Source organism: Colossoma macropomum, unplaced genomic scaffold (assembly GCF_904425465.1).
Source record: "Colossoma macropomum unplaced genomic scaffold, Colossoma_macropomum, whole genome shotgun sequence".
In the NCBI taxonomy this organism is placed as follows: Eukaryota; Metazoa; Chordata; class Actinopteri; order Characiformes; family Serrasalmidae; genus Colossoma; species Colossoma macropomum.
Window position 1 is genome coordinate 20,941,269 of NW_023494806.1, and position 21,626 is coordinate 20,962,894.

Consider the following 21,626-nt stretch of genomic DNA (forward strand, 5'->3'; position numbering starts at 1 on the left):
TAATGGACTTGGAGTCATTGTGATTTAAGCTGGGTAAATAAACTTTCCTACGGGGAAAAATTGTACTTTAACTATGACAGTACAAAAACCGTACATCCAATCAAAAAGCTCTACACAAGCACACCATTTTTGATCAAATGGAACATTCTGGAGTTGGAACGGTGTTGATATTTAAAAAACTGCAGGACGAGTTAGCGGTCAGAAATCTGGCAGAATAAGAACAATATATCGTTGGATGACAGTATAATATTGAATGAACAAATAATTGTGATATAACTATGACTTTTACCGTGAAAGGTCATAACGTAATGTGAACCAACATAGAGAAGCCCAGCCATCGGGACGATGGGTGTCCTGATGAATCACAGAGTCAGAGGGAGGGAGAGAGAGAGAGAAAGGGAGGGAGGGAGAGAGAGAGAGAGAGAGAGAGAGAGGGGGAGAGAGAGAGAGAGAAGGATGAGATGCAAGTGGATGTTGTGATTTGGTGATTTATTTGCCGGGGGTGCTGTGTTTCAGACTCACAGATGTAATCCCTCACGACATCACGGCTGGTGCTGCAGTCACAGAGCTGTCTCTGCAATCTGCTGATGCAGGAATTCACCCATAACGCTTTCTACAGCAGAGCGAGAAAGAGAGGATAACTGAAAAGCAAAAGTGTGGGGGGAGCGCTGAGCTAGGCCTATAACCCTGCGATGACTGAGGAAAGCCTTGGATAAACTACACAACTTAAAATTTAAAGCTAGTTTTATATCCCTGCTTTCGGAAGAAAACCTCATATCTCCATTTTTGTCATGTTTCAGTTTTTGACATATTTTGAAAATGCCTTTTGCTCTTTACATTGAATGTAAATCTCATGAAGAATGGACCAAAAGAAACGGCCCAGAATGACTTGGATAAATTCTGGTTCCATTGACTTAAAAGTAAAAAGCAGGTTATAAAGCAGGTTTTTTCCTTCTCCTTTGAAGTCATTTTGGAGATACGAGGTTTTCTTCTGACGACAGCGATATGTTGAAACTGTAGCAGTCTACGAGTTCCATGAAAAATTATTTGCGTGCTAATTGGCAGTAACATAAACACACTCAGCAGCAGTTTCTGGAGTGGCTCATTTGTCTAAAAATTAGCAGTTAGCAATTTTCAAAATCACACTTTCTAATCACTTAGCATGGAGCTAGCCAACGTCTGTTAGCTGACGTAGCAGAAGCAGTCACCATTTTCTTCCGAGCATGTTGAGCTGAACAATGACGTTGTTAGCTTGGTAGCATCCTGTGATTAGCAGGCAATGACTAAAATTGGGCAGAGAAAAAGATTTACAGCATATTAGAGCATTCCACTGGTTAGCATGATTAGTAGCTAGCATTTAAAACCATCTGCACTGTCTTATTTACATCAACAATATTTTCCAGAATCTTCACTGAGTCCAAAAAAGCCTCTAGATAGATAGATAAAAATAATTTATCTATGTAGATTGTAAAACAGCAAGCTAGCAAAGCAGAAGAAGCTAGCAAGAGCAGTTTAAATAGCTGTCATGTTAACATCAGCTAGCTAGCTAGTTAATCTCACTGACAGCTAGCAAATAAGCAATGTCATTTCTTAACTCATTAGCTTAATAAATAAGTTCATAAACGTTACAATGCTCATGTGCTTTTGTTGTCAGTATTACGTGAAAGTTTCACCATGTGAAACTTATTTTAGCCTGAGCTACAAAACTGTGAACTGATAAATTTACTGCACGACACAACGGTATGCATGACAGTGGCTTATCCAATTCAAGTTCTAATAAATTATTTCCTCTTCTACTTACAAACTCAAGCGTTTTATGGATTGAAATTTTAGAACCTGCGCTTTAAACACAATTTCTCCAGTGAGCTCTGAGTCAGAAATAATTCATAGAAAATTTCTACATTACCTAAGGCTTGTCAGCATAAAGAAAATGGCATATACAGACATCATTTTGAACAGCACACGCACATGTTCTTTGTTCTCCATCTCCTCTTTTTACTGTCCTCTCTCTCTCTTTCTCTTTCTCCTCAGGGCTATAGCTCTTTATTGTCTGTAGTCAAAGCGTCGCCGCTAATATGCTTCTACACACACTTCTACACACGCGCGTCAGCTTCCATTTATCTGCTCACTGTGAGCACCACACACACACACACACTCACACATTCAATAGCACTGATTCCACCCTCATATCACTGCAGGTAATAATAAAGAAAATGGATATACCAATATACCAAAAAATCTGCAGCATTTTGTAATAAGAGGCCCCTATAAACTGCATTATAATCATGATTTAATACTTTGTTACTGATAATTGATAGTTAATAATCATATAGTAGTTATTATTAAACATTTACAACGTGACATACGATAATTAAAGCACTATAAATGGATTTTAAAAATTTATTATGCAGGAATTAAGTGTAATAAATAAAATTACATGCAGTCAAATGCAAAATAGGCTTCTGGTCTATTAAATTTAAAAATAAAAACTATACAACAAAAGTTTGAAGTGGTACCGAAGTTAAGATTAGCATGATTAGACTAGTGTAGTGATATTTGGCTACAGTAGTACAGAAATCAGTGGAAATCAATAGAGGTCCTCACAAGTAATGTGAGGCAAATGTGTGTGTGTGTGTGAAGATCGTGTCTTGGTGAGTAAACATCTGAGCTGTTGTCCACTCTGTGTCCTGTCAGGGCCACCATACTGATGACTCTTTATTTACCCTACGCCTTGCAGCCTGCTGACAAACAAAAACAAACAACAGATCAAACAAAGGCCAGGCGAATCACACTCTCCATGAACTCACACACACACACACACACACACATGCACATACACACACTATTCTGTGTTTGCAGCTGTTCAGGACACTTTTTGAACAATAAAAGCCATTTTCAAAAGCAAGTGATGGGAGATGTTAGACTTAATTCCCTAAAAAACTCCTTATGATGATGCACGTTTGTTGTGACAGCAGCATTAATGCTTCATACATTTTTACCATAAAGTCTACACATTTTAAACACTGAGAGTGAGAATAGTCATTACGTTTTAAGCATTTTTACAGAGTTCAGGAAAGTGACGTTTTTGACCTGCACACGTGTTTTGCAGTTGTCTTTTCAGCTGAATGGATAATAATTGCTTTCTCCGCAGTGTCTACTGCAAAGCACTTGTTGGGCTTATAATGCTACGTTTCAACCAACCTGATTATGTCACTTTGGAACTGTGTGAGTGAGGTTGTGTCATCACATTATAACGATGTGTTTATCGTGGAAACTCATATCGCGATAACGATAACGATATAATTTATCGTGCAGCCCTAGAAGTATAACAACTGTAGGGTGGAATCCAACAATAAATGGAGACACTGCAACTTTCTGATGTCTTAGTCATTGTGGAAAAGCATTTACATATTGATCAGGGCTGAGTGGACAGGAAGTAGGCTACAAATTACAGGAAGTGCAGCAGGGCCGGTTGTGTCCAGGCAACGGTCACCAGGATGAAGTGGACTGGGCAAGAAAACAGAGAGGTAGAGAGATTGATCATGCAGGAAGAAAGCTCAGTGATATTTTATTACAGCTCAAGAAACAACAGATGAGAGTAAATATAATCGTATTACTCTTTCAGTCCCTTCATTGTCTTTGATTATGATTAACAACTTTCATTCCTTTCTTTCTTAATGAAGAACAGTTCATCTTGATTAATTGGTTATAACATCGCTGTATGTGCGTTTAATCTGGTCGCTTTGGCAGTTTACGACTTTCAATTCCAATGAAGCGCTGCTGAGTTGATTGTAGTAGACTCGAGGGAAAAGATGTGTGTTTACATAGTGTCTTTATGTAGTGCATTTTCTCTGGAATTTAACAAGTCCATTTAATGAGCTTCCATTAGTCAGTGATGTAAGCAGCAGAGACATGAGGCCTATTTTAAATATTAATTATTAACACAGCTTCTGTCAGGACTGGAAACCTGCAGAAACGGAACATTTGCAAAGCATCCGCAGGATGAAAGTGTGGAGCAGTTTTATTAGCGGGCTTTCACTACTCGTTGTTATAGTCTCAAACACATACACAGGCCCAATCCCATTTCTTATTTTTACCTCTATCCATTGTTTTCGAGTGTCACCTTGCCCCTTGGATCTGAGTTACAAGTTGTAGTGGTTGAAATGGGACCCTCAAATAAAAAGAGCATTACTTCATTAACAGCTACTAGTGCTGCTCTGTAGGCGACCCTGCCAGTCTGCAGTGATACCAGAGGAGGGTAAAGTTCAGCTCCTCACTGCTGGGCTTTAGTTACATTTAGGGCATCATATGCCTTCAAAAAGGGGGGATGCAATAATTATTATCGCCCTCCCCTAATTCTTCAGTGATATGAAGCTGAAGTCAGCTAATTGCCAGATTCTTGTTCAAATTTTCCTGTTCCACCTTAAATGGTGCAGCAGATACATTCTGGCGTTTTAGCTATCTAGCTACCAAGACATCAGCACACTACTAGTGATTTTGCCTGTTATGAAATAAATGACCATAATACACTGAAGTGATATTAAACTGAGATGAAACAATAGTTATAATTTTTTAACAGAGAAAATTCTCACATTTATGGGTTTCTTTGGTCTCTTGCACAGCATCTTTCTGGTTTTTCTTTTTTTCTCATAACACTCAGTTTAGAGTGTGTCTCTGAAAAACCTCTGTTTGGAGGGTCATGCAGCCCCAACACTTCACCCTGGCCCTCTATCTCAACAAAAATCATAACACCCTACCACTAGACGTGAACGTGTAACCCGGGGGGTAGGGGTGAGGTGTGGCATGGGATTGGGCCTTACAAACACAAATGTGATATCAATTGAAAGACTGCACCTTTCAGAACATAAAGAACTACATGTTTGATGTTGAAGTTTAGCTGGAGCTACAAGGCTAATGTTGCAACAAACACTGGAGGTCAATAGTCACCCAAATCTTTTTCTGTAAGTACATCCCTAAAACTTCTCTTAGCGTGCTCACACTGCATCCAGGTCTTCATAAATGTGGCACAGACTTGTCGATGTGGTTTAGGACACAGTGTAACTCACTGTGAGCTGTAAAAATGACTTTTTTAACAAGACTTTACCATGTAGCTGAACACCACACTCCACAAAATATGATTCCCCTTATATGAACTCATGTCACGTAGCCATATGAACTAGATCACGTTCAGAATTTTTGTTGTTTCTGTTTATATTTATATATCTTTGGTTTGAAAAGTCAAAATCAACTGTTATTTGTGAACAGAAACAAATCATGAATATAATCTGTAGTGTCCATATGTGTGTGTGACATGCTGCGCACAAAGAGGAGTCAGAATTCAGCACAAAACTTGTCTAAAGTGACTTTAAACTTGTAAACTAAAGAAGTGAAATTTGGACACCAAACTGTGTTTTTTGCCAGTATTTCAACAGAATAATTACAAATAAACATATAGTGACGTTCAAAAGTTTGAACACCCCTGTTCAAATTACAAGGTTTTTTTTTAATACAGAAAACAAACATAAAAATAACATTTTTCTGCAAATTTTAGTGCACAATTTCTATTTATCTACTTATGTTTGATGCTCATACATGCACACATACATAAAGTGGGTTCAAATAGACACACGTATACACTCTAGACCACAATGCATGTACACACGCACGTATATACACACCTGAATAGTGCATCTCCCACACACACTCACAAACAGAGCACGTGCTGCTCTCAATAGTAACACAGAGACAGAAACACACACACCGCACCGTACTGTGTCTGACCTCGCACACGCGCATGTGTGTGTTTCTCAGAATTGGTTCCTGTTGTTTATCTGTGTCTTGCCACAGCCGGTGTGTGTATTGAGATCAAGCCGATGTGGTTTAGTCTTTACTCCACTCTGAGAACAGACACCTGCAGTTAACCCTCACTTTACACTCACACAGACACAACATCCACACATATATATATATATATTGTGCAAAAGACATCTTCCATTTGTTTCATTTCCAGTCATAAACAGCCATTAGCATTAGGGGAAATAACTGATTTATGTATGCATAATTTGCTCAAACTACAGTCCCACAGCAAAAAAAATATTTAAAAAACAGTTAGGTATTCAGACATTAAATGTTTATACAGATAATTTTATAATCTATTTAAACCCAAGGAATTAATATAGTTAGTAATAAGCTAAATATATTCAAAATCATAATTTATTGGGTAATTTCTATTGAGAGGGGTTTGTCCCAAATTATTGAGGTTAATTTTTAAACAAAAAAAAACTTCATTCAAAAAATGCTGTCCCATGTTTTCATGTCACTAAAGAAAGAGTTTCGGGCTGTAGGCGGAGGCTTATTTTAGCCACATGGTGAGCAGTTAGATCCCATTGTTTTGTCCCAAAGTCTATAAATCAGTTTGAAACATTAAGAACTGTCACTACTGAAATACACATTTTCTGCAATTACCTAAACATTTTTGTGTTTTAATGAAAAATGTGATGATTTTAAGTGTGTACAGCTGTTCAGAGCTGTGTTTGTTAATCATGTACTGGCTGTGTTTTTTCTGCTCAAAATGAGCTGAAATTGTGATTCCTGAACAGTCTAACCCAAAACATGTGTTAATGTTTCAGTAGTGTTATGATTGTTTTGGTGACCAAATGGAATCTTCAGTCATTTATTTTAATAAAATAAACATAATTAAGGTACAGCCTCACTCAAGTCAGTTAAAAGCCCCAAATGTGTTTTCAACTCTAAAACAATTCAGCAGAACAGTCCATAGACACAGTGCCATGCAGAAGTCAAAGACAACTTTTTATCATCGGAATGCATATATTCACAACTAAATATAACAATTTTAGTATATAGTGTGTCTAATTTTTACCTTCATTACATCGTCCATCCTTTTCAGCAGATTTACTTTCAGTGTCTGCAGATTTACAAAGAAATCTGCAGAAACACCTCCAAAGTTCAGTCAAGAGAAATTTGAAGGCAGCCGAGCTGAGTTTGGGTAGCTTCTTGTGTGAATGTTAGTATCTTTTTGAAAGGGAGGAAACATCCTTGGCATTTTTGCCATGTTTTCATCATTTTTTGACATTGAAACAAGTAAAAACTGCAGGCTCGAGACGGTCAATACAAAATAAATTTAATGTAAATGTACCTAATTGCAAAAGTCGTTATGTAATGACATAATTATGCAGTTGTATTTGAGAAGTTTAGCAAAATGAAGGCAATTAACAGACTCACATAAAAATACATAGCTGTATTCTCACTGTGACACAGATAAAAGTGAAAGAGCCCCTTTGCACTCACTGTCGAAGCCTCACTCTGTTTTGTAATAGTCAGTGTGGTTGTATATATGAGACCGCAGCAAGTTTTTCTCAGCTGCACTGATGGTGTGAGATGGTTTACACACAGGGCTCTATATCCTGCACCTTTAAGAGTCAGCACCACTACAGCAATGGGAAAATATATGTGTAAACACAGCGCACTGTGAACTCACTCTAACACCTACAACCCCTCAGAAACAACAGGAAAATAAGACAACATGTAAGAGTAAAACTACACCGTGGCTGTTTTTCCGCTGCACATTCAGAAACAACTTACTAGACTTGGACAGAGTTCTAGTTGTAGTTTTCTCCACCCGATTGAGAGACAGATGGAAACATCATAACAGCAAATGATTTAATTGTCTTTCTGGTCATTTTAAGCAATCTAAAGCAGCCCCTGCTGAAAAAAACACCACAGACCAGCATGCATTCCATGCTGGTCTTGTGCTGGTTTAGTTGGTTACCCAGCATGGTCATACTGGTTGATCAGGCATACCAGCATCCAAAACATATGCTGGTGACCAACTTAATCACTTCCATTGCTGCTGACCAAAATACCAGCGACGAAACACAACATTTAACTTACATTAGCAAACTCTTTATAAATTCATAACTTTTGAAATGATCAATCATACACTCCTAGGTTCTGTTGATACCAATATAGAGCACCAAAAAACATAAAAACTGGAACCTTCAGTACTGGAAAACACGGTTCTAGGTATTAATAGGGAGTTTTGCTGCTGTAACAGCCTCTACTCTTCTGAAAAGGCTTCACACTATATGTTGGAACATTGCTGTGAGGATTTGATTGCATTCAACCATGAGAGCATTAGTGAGGTCAGGTACTGATGTTGGATGATCAGTTTTTGATCACAAACGCCAAAAATACTGAGCACAAAATGTTTTTGTTGAACACGTGAGCTTATTTGCTTTTAAGCATCAATGATTTCATGAAAATCTTTAATGAAATAGCACATTAAAAAACAAAAAAAAGATTCACATCTAAAAATGACTTATTTCGGATGTTGACTGCAGACAAATGCAGCTGTGAGCTCCTGCTGGTGTGGGTTCACAACGTTTTCTTCTTTAAATGAAGTGCACCAATGTAACTTGTGTGTTAGCAGCTTATAATAGTATAATAGTATAAATTCACTACCTGGCCAAAAGTATGAGGACACCTACACATTGCACCCATATGAACTTATTGGACTTCCCATCCAAAAAACATTGGAGATTAGGATGGAGTTGCCCCACCTTTGCAGCCATAACAACCTCCACTATTCTGAGAAGGCTTTCCGCAACATTTTGGAGTGTGTCTGTGGGAATTGGTGCCCATTTAGTCAAAAGAGCATTTCCGCATTTGTGAGGTCAGGCACTGATGTTCGATTAGAAGGCCTGGCTTGCAATTCATCCCAAAGGTGTTGAGTGGGGTTGAGGTCAGGGCTCTGTGCAGGCCACTGGAGTTCCACAGGGGCTCAGTCATGCTGGAACAGGAAAGGGTCTTCCCTAAACTTCTGCCACAAAGGAAGCATATAATTGTCTAAAATGTCTTTGTATGCTGTAGCATTAACATCACCCTTCACTGGAACTAAGGGGCCCAAACCCTGAAAAACAGCCCCTGCTCATTATCCCTCCTCCACCAAACTTTACTGTTGGCACCATGCATTCCGGCAGGTAGCGTTCTCCTCGCATTGGTAAAACCCTGGTTCATCCGTCAGACAGCCATATAGTGAAGCTCTCATTCCAGAGAACGTTTCCACTGCTCCAGAGTCCAGTTGCGGTGTACTTTACACCACTCCAGCCGATGCTTGGAATTGCACATGGTGATCTTAGGCTTGTGTGCTGCTGCTCAGCCATGGAAATCCATTTCATGACTTGGGGTGTAACTGTAAGTGATTTTTCATTGAACTATCACTTTAGCATCTGTACTTCTGTGAAACATTTACACTGATGATGTAAAGTCAGTTCATCTGTGTATGGTGTATAATGTGCTCTGTAACTCCAGTTTGACAGTAGTTTGCTGTCTGGTAGCTCCAGTAAGTTGAACTGAAATATTAAACTGCTCTGTGAAGTCTGTTTCTTTGATCTCTCCACACACATACACCCATCTGTTCTCTCTCACTTTTTATGAATTACTTTTTAACAATTCAGGCCCATTTTTTAAACTCTCTGTTACACATTTATGCTCAGAGCCGCCACCATCTTTGATCTTCACACATACACAGATTGTGTGTTACAGCAGTTGATTAGAGGAGGCAATTAAGTGCTGTGTGTTCGGCCCAGACTGACCCAGCCTGCTCCCAGTTTATATCTCTCAGCCTGAGAGAGAAAGAGAGAGAGAGAGAGTTCTTCTATATATACCTGCCTTTCACTCCACTAGCTGGTTATTGTAGAAGAAACACCTACACTGTGTTTCCATTCACTGGCCACTTTGTTAGAAACATCTACATTGTGCTTTCACTTACTAGCCACTTTAATAGGAACATCCACCTCTTACTTCCACTAAGTGGCCACTTTATCAGAAACACTTAGCTTGTATGTCCACTCACTGGCCACTTTATTAAAATACCCACCTTGCACTTCCACTTTATTAGAAACACCCAACTTTTACTTCCACTAACTGGCCACTTCGTTAGAAACACCTAGCTTGTACTTCCACTCACCGGCCACTTTATTAGGAATATCCACCTTTTACCTCCACTGAGTGGCAACTTTATCAGAAACACCCACCTTTTACTTCCACTAACTGGCCACTTTATTACAAACACCTACCTCGTATGTCTACTTACTGGCCACTTTATCAGAAACACCTTACAGCTGTACTGAGTTGTTGCACAGCTACAAACTTTAGCCCATCTGTTGCTGAACAGTTTACCAGCCCCCCTCTACACCATTTATCATTGGTCAGTTTGGTCGTGGTAGTAAACTGTGCATCAACAAATGAACTGAACACCAGCAAGGTGGAGCCATAAGAGAACGGTTTTCTCAACCTTTCTTCCTTGTTTTGCTATATAACATTGCAGATTATATATTTTTTCTGGTTGCACTTTAGATTTTTTTGATCCTTTGTGTTTCAGCATGTGTTTGTTTTTGGTGGGTGTTTGTGTGTCTGTTTAGTGGGTGGGGACCACTGTGCTCCTCTCGGGAAGTAATTAAGGTGTGCGTATGTGTTTGTGTGGAAGTGCCATGTGCATGTGACGTGAGTGTGAAGCGTTTAGCCCAGGAGGCACCCGATAAACAGCCCACTCCAGCCAGACCACATGGGTGTTTGTGTTGCATCAGCGTATCTGCTCACTTGTATCTCCGTGAGTAGGTCTGTGTTCGTTCACGAAGGCGCAAACAGCTCAGTTTGTGTGCGTGTGAAAGCGAGCCATCTGCACTGTGCACGTAAACATGATCTGTAAGGACTGATTAGCCTTGTAGCTCCAGTGCAAAACTAAAGAAGCAAACTTCAGACACGATCGGCTGGTGGAATACATTTAGGTTAATGGGGGGGAACTGGGTAAATTTGACTTTTTTGCTGAACTATCGCTTTAATCTTTCTCTCTCTCTCTGTTTCTGCTGGTGGTAGCAATACTAGCTGGGGGTTTTTGTTGGCTGGAGCGGCTCTCTGCAGCCCCCGCTGGCCTGAAAGCCCTCTAATCCCTGTGCTCTGTGAAGTGTGAAGCTCTTTGATGCCAGGGCGGGTGCCAGGGGGTCTCGCCCTGTTGACAAACAATGAGAGAGTGTCGGAGAAAAAGAGAGAGAGCAGGGTTTTTGCCATACGGGTGGGGGGGGGGATTCAGCAGTTCATTTGTGGCGTAGAAAATACGGCCTGTGTCACCGACCAAAACACGCGCTGGCAGCGGGGTGAGCTTTAGTGGAGGATTTCTTCTGGAATCCTCACGGCAGCAATTAGCCCACTGGCACGGAAATATGCGCACGTGGGTAATTGGGCGCCCGCGACATATGCTTGTTGTGTCTGTGGAATATGGTCGAAAATGAATTAGCTTTTGTAAAAATGAACAGATATCCAAGTTACTTTTAAAACTAAAACCATTTATTTAAGCCAGAACTTTGCCATGTCAGGGTAACGTGCCTCTTTACATACTGTCTTTTTGAACTGAAGCTTTAGCATTAGCAAAAAAAGTAGCTAAATTAGCTTTATACTTACTTATACTAGATTTTAAGCTACTTGATTGTCAGCCTCCTCAACATAGTCGTGTACAATTCTCACTCACCAGCTAATTTGAAGTTAGCAGGCTGGGAGGGTGAAGGCTCCACTGCATCTTTTCAAACTGATGCTAACACAACATCTTCGAAGCAAAACACGCTTGGAGGAAAATGCTAACTGCAAATTCTTGTACATTAGCTAACAGATACCTGCGTTGGTTAGCGTTGCGTGTGATGGGGCATCATTCTACCCACCCAGAAAGAGAGGTCAGTCATAATGTCTTGGATTCCAGGCCACAAGTACATTTGATTTGTCCCACCAGAAGGTTTCTCTGACTTCGCCACCCAACCTCACGCAATGACTGAACAAACGTTAGATCTGTAACCTTGACGTCCACCACACAGTCGTCACCGTAACATAGATGTAACAACACATATGTAGACACCAGATATGAGCTAATGAAAGAAATGGACAGTGGTTATAACGAAGAGTGGCACGCAGATAAGATCACTGGTGTTAGGAATCTTTGCAGTGAACTTAAAGAATACAGCATTCGTCAACATTATGAAAGCATACATGCCTCACATTTTTTCATATAAAAACATTGGGCTAGCATGCTAGTTAGCTCTTTTGTATTTTTGGTCCTTGCCAAAAAGACAAAACATTACACCCTAAGAAAGTTTGGGCCCCCCTGGCTTAGACAGTTGCACCTCTCGGGGGCCTGACAAGTTTTATTTTACACAGTGACTTTAGGCTCATAGACTTTGGCATGTAAACAGTAGCAGTGTAGGCTCATGGTGCTATGTTCAGTGATTATGTCTGAATGCTCCTGGCAAATGCTCAAAATGTGATGTGAGATAAAACTTAGATTCATTTCCTTATGGGTTATTATTCTTCATTTGATGATGACTAACCTCATCTGTGTCAGTCTGTGCTACAGTTTCTCAGAAAAGTGAGTGTATTGCTGATAATACGTGGAGTTCAGGTGTAGATTGCTAGCTAATATTAGCTAACACATGATTTTACATATAACTGTAAATGTACCAGACCCTTTTAGTTTGATTTCTGGCAAGTAAGTAATACACATCAGGATTTTTTACTTCACATTTTGCTTACTAGTATCATGATTGTTGTGTTTAAACTCTGCAAGTGTTGTAGTAATACTCTTATTTCATTGTTTGAATATTGTCCAGTCAGGATGCTTTTTTTTGGCTCTGTGGTATCTAGGTAGATACTGCCAAGCAATCTCTCCCATTGGTTAGGACTTCAGGAGCTGAACTGAAGACCTTGCATGTTAGATTAACTACCAACATAATTAGAAAGTGACAGAGCCGTATATGTCCATATATTGCATATATTTAAAATGAAATGTCTTTTACAAGCTTCAAATGCTTATGTTTAATCTACAAGAAATGTTCATTTGCACCAACGTTAGCATAGCGCTAATGTACTATTGGAAATCCCATAGGGAGCTAGCAGAAATTAGCGTTCTTGTAGAGGTGTTTTTTGTTTGTTTGTTTGTTTGTTTTTTACTTTTATTACCCTAGCCCTGCGCTGCATATGAAATGAGTAAATTCTTCTCTAGGTATAAAAAGTTTGTTCTGTTATTTAACAGTACACTGTAAAATTTGATGACTTTATTTTTAAACCTACTTGCCAGTCTAATTTCTGTTTTTTTACAGAATGTTTTTTCACAGTGTAGGCTATTAAAGACAGCACTAATTAACGTGGAAAAGCCCTAATGATTTCCTGTCAGATGAGGACATGGCTGAGGTTGTGCTGGTTGGAAAAACATTCTAAAATATTTCATGAACCTCCAAATGATACTGATGATCAAGGAGCGATGAGGAGAGACAAAGACGAGAGGGAAGAGAAGATGGAACGGCGTGTCACGGCTTTGTTTTTTTGCGCTGGTTGAAAACACACACACTGATCAGAGAGATTTCCTCTCGCTCCTTCATGTAGCGTAGATCAGAAAGTTTTTTCTGCTCTGCATCTGGACCAGCCACACTGCTTTGAAATGTTCCCTCTCTCTCCAGAGCAAATAAAATCAGTCTGCTGTCAGTCTGCTCGTAAAACACACACACATACACACTGCGCTCTCTGCCCACCCCTTCTGCCCTGGAATTTGCTTGTCGGGGAACATCAAAGGCTGGTGGCTCTGCTGTCACCGAGGGGCAGGAGTGTGTGTGAGTGTGTGGAGGCCCAGTGCAGGCTGTGTGTGTGTGGGCTGGACAGCTGTGTGACAGCCCCTGCTCTGTCTGACCCATTTAGACCACCTCCAATTAGGCAGTGACAGCGCAGTGTAGATCAGAGCCTTTTCATCAACCTCAGAGACCCCCCACACACCCCCCGCTCAGGGGTACACACCGCATCTGCCATCTGCGCTAACTTGCTCACTGCTAGCACAACTAGCAATGAACAAACTAACAAACGAGTCACTCTTTTAAGTGGTTGGTTTCAATAAAACTAGTGAAACCTTTTTAATAAACTAGACTGTTTCAATAGACCAAATCAGTAAACCCATACAGTAAACAGAGCCAACAGACCAGTCAAACCATTTCAATAGAATGACTGATTCAGTAGACCGCTCATACCGTTTCAGCAGACCGATTCAGTAAACCAGTTCAGTCAACACAATTTAATAGGCCAGTCGATCCGTTTCAAAAGACAGATTCAATAAACTGATTCAGTAAACCAATTCAGTGGACTGGTCAAACCGGTTCAATAGACAGATTCAGTGAACCAGTTGAATAAATCAAATACTTTCAGTTTACCAGTTCAGTAAACTGATTCAGTAAACTAATTCAAAAGATCTGTCAAATGGTTTTAATAGACTGGTTCAATAAATTGATTCACTACAGCAACAAACCGTTTAAACAGCCAATTCAAACTGATTCAGTAAACAAGTTCAGTAGACCAGCAAACTGCTTTAATAGACTGATTTAATAAACTGATTCAAAAGACCAGTACAATGGTTTTAATACCCTGATTCAACAAACCGATTCAATACAGTGGCGAACCGTTTCAAAGCGCAATTCAATACACTGATTCAGTAAACCAGTTCAGTAGACCAGCTGAACCATTGAATTCCAAAAACCAATTCAATAGACCGTTTTAATAGAAACTGTTTTAATAGACCAATTCAGCAAACTGATTCAGTAGATCAGTGGAATTGTTTCAGTGTACTGATTCAAGAAACCGATTCACTAAACCAGTTCAGTAGGCCTACAAACTGTTTCAGTAGACCAGTTCCATAAACTGACTCTACAAACTGGTTCAGTAGATCAGTTCCATAAACTGACTCTACAAACTGGTTCAGTAGATCAGTTGAACCATTTCAGTAGACCAATTCAGCAAACTAAGCAAATCAATAAACTGGTCCAACCAAATTCACTGAACCTGTTTCTGAATCTTTTCGGGTTCTTTTATAACGTCTGTTCTTTACAGCTTGACAGGGTCTAGCGGGAAATTGTTGTCTGTGTTGTTTGGAGGGTTTTGTGTAGTGGGTCTGTGTACTACAACTGCTATCAGTGCCTGCTGCTTTGTTCGTGATGAGTTCTTTTAAATATTTATTGTTTACTGTTTACATAGGGAGTATCATGAGACAGTGTGTGTGTAGGGCTGTTTATGTGGTTTGATTACCTGGCTCAGTTGGTTTGGAAGCTGTTTGGAGGACTTCAGGAACTGGGTGAAATAAGATTGATACAGAACAGTCTGGTTTTCAGACAGGCTTCAAACTGGAGCTTAATTTTGGGTTAAAATAGTGGAGCATAGTTATTTCACCTCTTCCATGGCTTTTACACAACACTAACATGCAACAATAAAATACTGTACACCAGTGTTCAAAAAATAATTGAATTTGTTATTAATATTAATTGCAATAAACCATCCCTCCACTAGGAAATGTGGTTTGTTAGCAGTAGTCTGTGGATGCCAAGCAACATAATGTTTTTTTCTTGTCTACATAAGGAGTTTTTGTTTTTAATAACTTGATGCATTAATACAGAACTCAGTTAATGCGTATGGTCATATGTGTATATGTTGAGTATCTTACATTCATCATTGGATAAAGGTGATCAGTCACAATAACTTTGTATTGGGGACAAGGGGATACAAAACCATGCTAGCAGAATGCCCACTAATGGACTAATGCTAATGGACCACTTTGCTGTAGAGGCCAAGCATTTAGGCCTGTACTGTTCTCTTGTTCTATTGATGCACATGCACTCTCCCACTTGTGGAGAACATGGTGAAGGATCACTCATCTGACCATATCCTTGTTTTCCACATCTCTAAAGATCCACCGATGATTCCTATACCACTGAACTTGCAGAAAGTCATTCATCTTTGTAATGAGGGGTTTATGCACTGCAGTCCTACTATATCCTTTTATATGTAGTTGTGGACAGTCTGATCAGTCTCTGTGACTGAAGCTCCTGACATCCATGCCCCAATACTGTACCCTCTTTCCTAGCATGCAGTTAATGATCTACGTTGCTTGATGGAAAAATTGTTTATTGAGATTATACATTACAACCTGACTAAAGGCTGTTTTGTAGCGTGACTCTGACAGGCGGTCCCCAGTGACTTGTTCCATTCGAATGGCATTTTTTTCTGCCTCCAGAATAACTTATTCCACTTTTGAGGGGTTTGGTAATGAGCTGCTGAGTTGAATTAACTGTGTTAGAGCAAAGAAAAGCACTGTAGTCGCAGCTGGAGTAGGACACGTTGGCTTGAAGTATGTGCGCCACAGACTGAATTAGCTGTGCCGTCGTTTGAGGCAGCATTAATAGATGCTAAAATGTGTGTGGGCCTGTTAAAAAGACACATCAGGAATATTACAGCTTCCTCTCGCTCTTCTCTCCCATCACTAGCTCAAGGGCACCCTGACATTTGCTGACTGCATCGTTCGCACCGGTTTAATTTTAAGACTTTTTTTTTTTTAAACGCTTTTGCATAAAAATGTCATTTTTGAGGAGGTTGCAAGTCATTTGTGGCAGTTGATTTATCACTGCTAAATGAAGTGCTTTCCCCTGCGCCTCCGCCCCTGCTGCTCCTTTCTGGGCCCGAGCTAAGCAGCCGTGAAATTGCCTGAATAATGTCGTTTAAATCCAATCTTACCGCGGCCCTTCACCTCCGCTGTTTAACGCTGCCTCTGCTGGGTGTGTTGGGAGAGCGTGTGCGCGAGTCTGTGCGAGTGTTTCCCTGTCCACATCATCTTTGCTGACCACTCAGACTCTATAGAACAATTTCCTGGACAGAGATTAATACTAAATTTGGATCCATCTGTCAGTTGAGGTTTTTCCATTGGAAATCGCTTCTCCATTAGCAATTTGCCCTCTGATGAGTTTATCAAAGGTCTTTATGCAGTCCTTTATACAGCAGTCTAGAACACAGTCCTTTATACAAGAGTCTAGAACACAGTCCTTTATACAACAGTCTAGAACACAGTCCTTTATACAGTGGTCTAGAATGCAGTAGTCTAGAACATTTTCCTTTATGGAGTAGTTCAGAATGCAGTCCTTTATACAGCAGTCTGAAACACAGTCCTTTATACAGCAGTCTAGAATACAGTCTTTAATACAGTGGTCTAGAATGCAGTCCATTATACAGTAGTCTAGTTTGCAGTAGTCTAGAATACAGCCCTTTATGGAGTAGCCTAGAATACAGTCCTTTATACAGCAGTCTAGAATACAGTCCTTTATACAGTAGTCTAGAATACAGCCCTTTATGGAGTAGTCTAGAATGAGGTCCTTTATACAGTAGTCTGGAATACAGTCTTTAATACAGTAGTCTAGAATACAGTCCATTATACAGTAGTCTAGTTTGCAGTAGTCTAGAATACAGCCCTTTATGGAGTAGCCTAGAATGAGGTCCTTTATACAGTAGTCTGGAATACAGTCTTTAATACAGTAGTCTAGAATACAGTCCATTATACAGTAGTCTAGTTTGCAGTAGCCTAGAATACAGTCCTTTATACAGCAGTCTGAAATACAGTCCTTTATACAGCAGTCTAGAATACAGTCCTTTGTGCAGTGGTCTATAATGCTGTCATCTACAATAGTTAGTTTAGATTACAGTCCTTTGTGCAGCAGTCTAGAATACAGTCCTTTGTGCAGTGGTCTATAATGCTGTCATCTACAATAGTTAGTTTAGATTACAGTCCTTTGTGCAGCAGTCTAGAATACAGTCCTTTGTGCAGTGGTCTATAATGCTGTCGTCTACAATAGTTAGTTTAGATTACAGTCCTTTGTGCAGCAGTCTAGAATACAGTCCTTTGTGCAGTGGTCTATAATGCTGTCGTCTACAATAGTTAGTCTAGAATACAGTCTGTTGTACAGCAGTCTAGAATACAGCCCTTTATGGAGTAGTCTAGAATACAGTCCTTTATACAGTGGTTGACAATACAATCCTTAATCAGAAGTCTGCAATAATCTAAAATGCAGTTCCTTTATACAGTAGGCTATAATGCAGTAGTCTAGAATACAGTCCTTTATACAGTGGTCTACTGTACAGTCCTTAATCAGTAGTCGACAGTAGAGTAGTCTAGAATACAGTAATTTATGCAGTAGTAATCTGTTGGGTTTTGAAACAGTGGATTGGTAATTGTGCATGAATGTCATACCAGGTAATGTGTCCATTTTAAAAATCTATCTGTAGTTCAGTCTTTTGTTAACTAACACATGCCTGTATCTGTGGTATCAGTGCCTGTTTCCCGCTGATGTCTCAATCACCTTGCGAGACAAAATGCTCATTGGTATGTCGTGTTTGCAACCCTCCCTCGACACCCCCCCTTCTTTTCATTTCCATTAGATAAAGCAACCCGGTTAGGAATTCCCGGACGGCCGTCGTTGTGGGGGTTTGTGGGAGGCCAGTGAGCGACGTGGCTCCGTTTAGCGATGGACTGATTGAATAATTGAGGAATTCGTCTGGCTGAGCCTGAGCCCCACTGCTGCTGCTGCTACTTATAAATCTCAACTGTGTCACTGCAATTAAAAAGCGCTTTCCTCCCCCCCTCTCGCTTCTCTCTCGCGCGCCCCTCTGCTGGTTTCCGGGGGTAACCCAGTTCTGCGGCACTGAATTAATTTCGCAAAGCACTGATTTAATAGTGCCTAAGGTGAAGGCTTTCCACAGATTGAGTTTTTTAAAAAAAAAAGATCCACCCATTTGGTCCAGGATGAACTTACAGTGAGAGAGAGGAGAGGGAGAGATAAAGAGAGAGAGAAAGAGATGGGTGATGATGGACGGAAGGAGATTATGAAGCGTTCATCAAATTCTCGTCCCTGGCTGCTAACAGCATCGCCTGCAGTTTGTATGATTCCGTTCACGTGCAGGACAATGCGTCGGCGGGTAATTGTATTATTGAACGTTTTCTGTTGTGACTGGGTTGAATGGAAAATGGATAACGCAGCAGCCATTCTCTCCTGTGAATCGAGCCAATGCGCACTGGCCGTCTGGTCCGAAGAGCAGGCTCTTTTTAATGGATTAGCTTGTGCAAGCAAACCAAGTCACACCAAAAGCCCACGTCAGCCACAAAGAACATTCTAGAATTCTTTCTCATGGAGCTCTGAACTCCCCACGGCTCACAGCTCTAGAACTCAAATCGAATCTAGATAGTTTGGTTTGACTTTCAGACAGATTTAGCATTAAGGCTTCTAACAAGTTATCTGTTTCTTTTTTTACTGCATTCAGATTCACACAGCTTGCCACAACTGTAAAATGCCTGTAGCAATTTTTGCAAACTTTTTAAATATATATATTCCACCACTTTCCAGAAATTTGTGATCTTCTATAAAAATGGAAACCATGGTTGAAGGACAATCGATGTAACAGCTCTTTGTCGTAGCGCAGTGGTTCCCAGTCAGTTACTACTCTGGGCAGTTTAGTATTTTCCGTGGTGTTGTAGGTGTTGTAGTTGAGACCATTAGATTTGAGACCAAGAGTTGGACAAATTGAGTCTGAGTCAAGGCTTAGTAGTTTCCAAGACCGGAAGTGTTTACGAAGAGTATAACTACTTAATAAGAACAAGAACTGCAACACTAACACACCCACTTCAATTCAAGAACTGTTTGTTAAAGCAAGGTAGTTGTCTCCAGGACCAGAATAAGGGAGCTACTTTTATCTTGGACCGATTTATAACTGTAACATATCTCTCTTTCTTTCTCTCAGGTGAACTGAGCATGCCTGTTCACTCACCACGCTACCCCAGCACGGCAGAGCTGGACGCCTACGCGCAGAAGACAGCCAATAACCCACTGTCCATCAAAATCTTCCCCACCAACATCAGGGTCCCACAACACAAGCACCTTAACCGGACTGTGAACGGCTATGACACCACGGGCCAGCGCTACAGCCCATACCCCCACCTTCATTCGGGGGGCTACCAGGGTCTGCTGGCCATTGTCAAAGTCTCCTCATCCTCTTCAGCCTCATCTTCATCATCATCGTTCGTGGCCTCCGCGAAGGCTGTGGTCAAGAATGCCGAGGGCAGGCGGACTAAGCTCTCCCCCGCCCAGGTAGCGGTGGCCCCCTACCCACCCCCCAGCAACAGCAGCAGCACTTTAGCCCACTGCCATGGCCAGACACTAGCTGTGCCTCCAAATGTGACAGTGGCTGGGTCTGTGATTCCCCTGGCTGGTGGCAGAGGAGGGCTGAATCTGCCCCCTCAGTCCAACCTGCCCTCCATCCAGAGCATTATCTACCAGATAAACCAACACTGCCAAGCTCAGGCCCTGCAGCAGGTCTCCACAGCACCCCCTAACCCCAGCCCCTGCAAGCAGGGAGCCACTGTAGTTGGAGTTTCCTCTAGTTCCTCCGGAGGGAGTTACATTGGTAACCTGGGATACTCCGGAACGGGACTACCTGGGCACAATGGGGATGCGATGAAGGTGTATTCTGAGGGTGTGGACTACATCTTGTGGCAGAAACAGCAGCAGCAGCAGTCCGTGCTGAGGATGTACAGTGGTGGGAGCGGTGGGGGAGGGGCGATTAGCAAGTCACCTGAGTCCTGTGCCCCAGGGAATAGTATCCTAGTGGCTGGAGCCCAGATATCTTCCTCTTCCCGGGCGTACCCAATGACAGCCAGCATGAGTGGAGGAGGAGGCGGGCTGGAGAAGGTGAGCTCTTCCCCTTTGAACTGTGCAGGCATGCAGGGAAATTTTGCAGTTGGGCAGTACTTTGGGCCACCCTGGAACAGCATCCTGGTCACCCCGGACAGCGACTGCTACAACCCTCAGGAGTTGCCAGGGACCACAGCCACCGCCGGGCACAGGGAGCTGAGCTTCCCGCCCCATCATCATCATCACCTTCATCATCACCACCACCATCATCACCACCCACCTTTAGACAGTGCAGGAGGCGTGTGCTGTAGCCTGCCGAGCAAAAGCCTGTGCAACGCTTCGGTCCTCAGCAGCAGCCTGCAGTCTCTGGAATACCTGATCAACGACATCCACCCCCCGTGCATTAAGGAGCAGATGCTGGGCAAAGGCTACGAGACCGTCTCAGTACCGCGACTGCTGGATCATCAACATGCACACATTCGACTGCCTGTTTACAGATAGAGTCCAGACTCTGATTCCCGGGAAAGCGTCTAGGCAGGTCCAGTGTGAAGGGATGGAAATCTGAGATCTTTTCAATCAAAAATAGAGGATGTTCAAGATTGTTCCGTAGTTAAGTGTGGCGACTTTGCCGTTAGCAGACTGGGAAGACATGGATCACCATTGGCCAATTGCCTGGAAAGCCAAGGGGTGCATTTGAGCTGATGGTTGGGAGAGAATGCTCTGCTGGGAAATAGAATGTTAAAGGATTCCATTTGAGGATTCTGTGATTCTGCCAACAGGGATTTTTAGTTTTTTTGTCCGATTGTTGCTTTGTTTTTAATTTCTTTCTCCGAGTTATCTGGACTAAACTTTGTGGTGAAAATAATCGCTTTGTACGAGGAGGAAGCAGCTTCCCTTGCTTATAACCAAGCGTGTGGCTTCATATGGTGGAAGAAGATGGTCTCAAAGGACCAAAGTTTAGGGCTTCAGATCATACATACATCTCCAAACACAGCCCTACATGTCTACACATCAGATGTTACAAATACAGAAGAATCCTACAGGATCAGTGCTTTCAAGTGTTGTTTGAAGATTGCGTAAAATTAC

The 21,626-nt window shown here is 41.3% G+C and overlaps 1 protein-coding gene across 1 annotated transcript in view; it reads left to right on the forward strand.

The window, feature by feature from the left end:
- The window catches only part of fam222a (family with sequence similarity 222 member A), an 82,775-nt gene extending 61,470 nt beyond the window's left edge, over positions 1-21,305 (forward strand). Inside the window, exon 3 of the mRNA XM_036599246.1 lies at positions 19,651-21,305. Within this exon, the coding sequence (XP_036455139.1) occupies positions 19,651-21,041 (1,391 nt within the window). The 3' untranslated portion in view covers positions 21,042-21,305. The remainder of the gene's footprint in view (positions 1-19,650) is intronic.
- Positions 21,306-21,626: the final 321 nt, after the last annotated feature.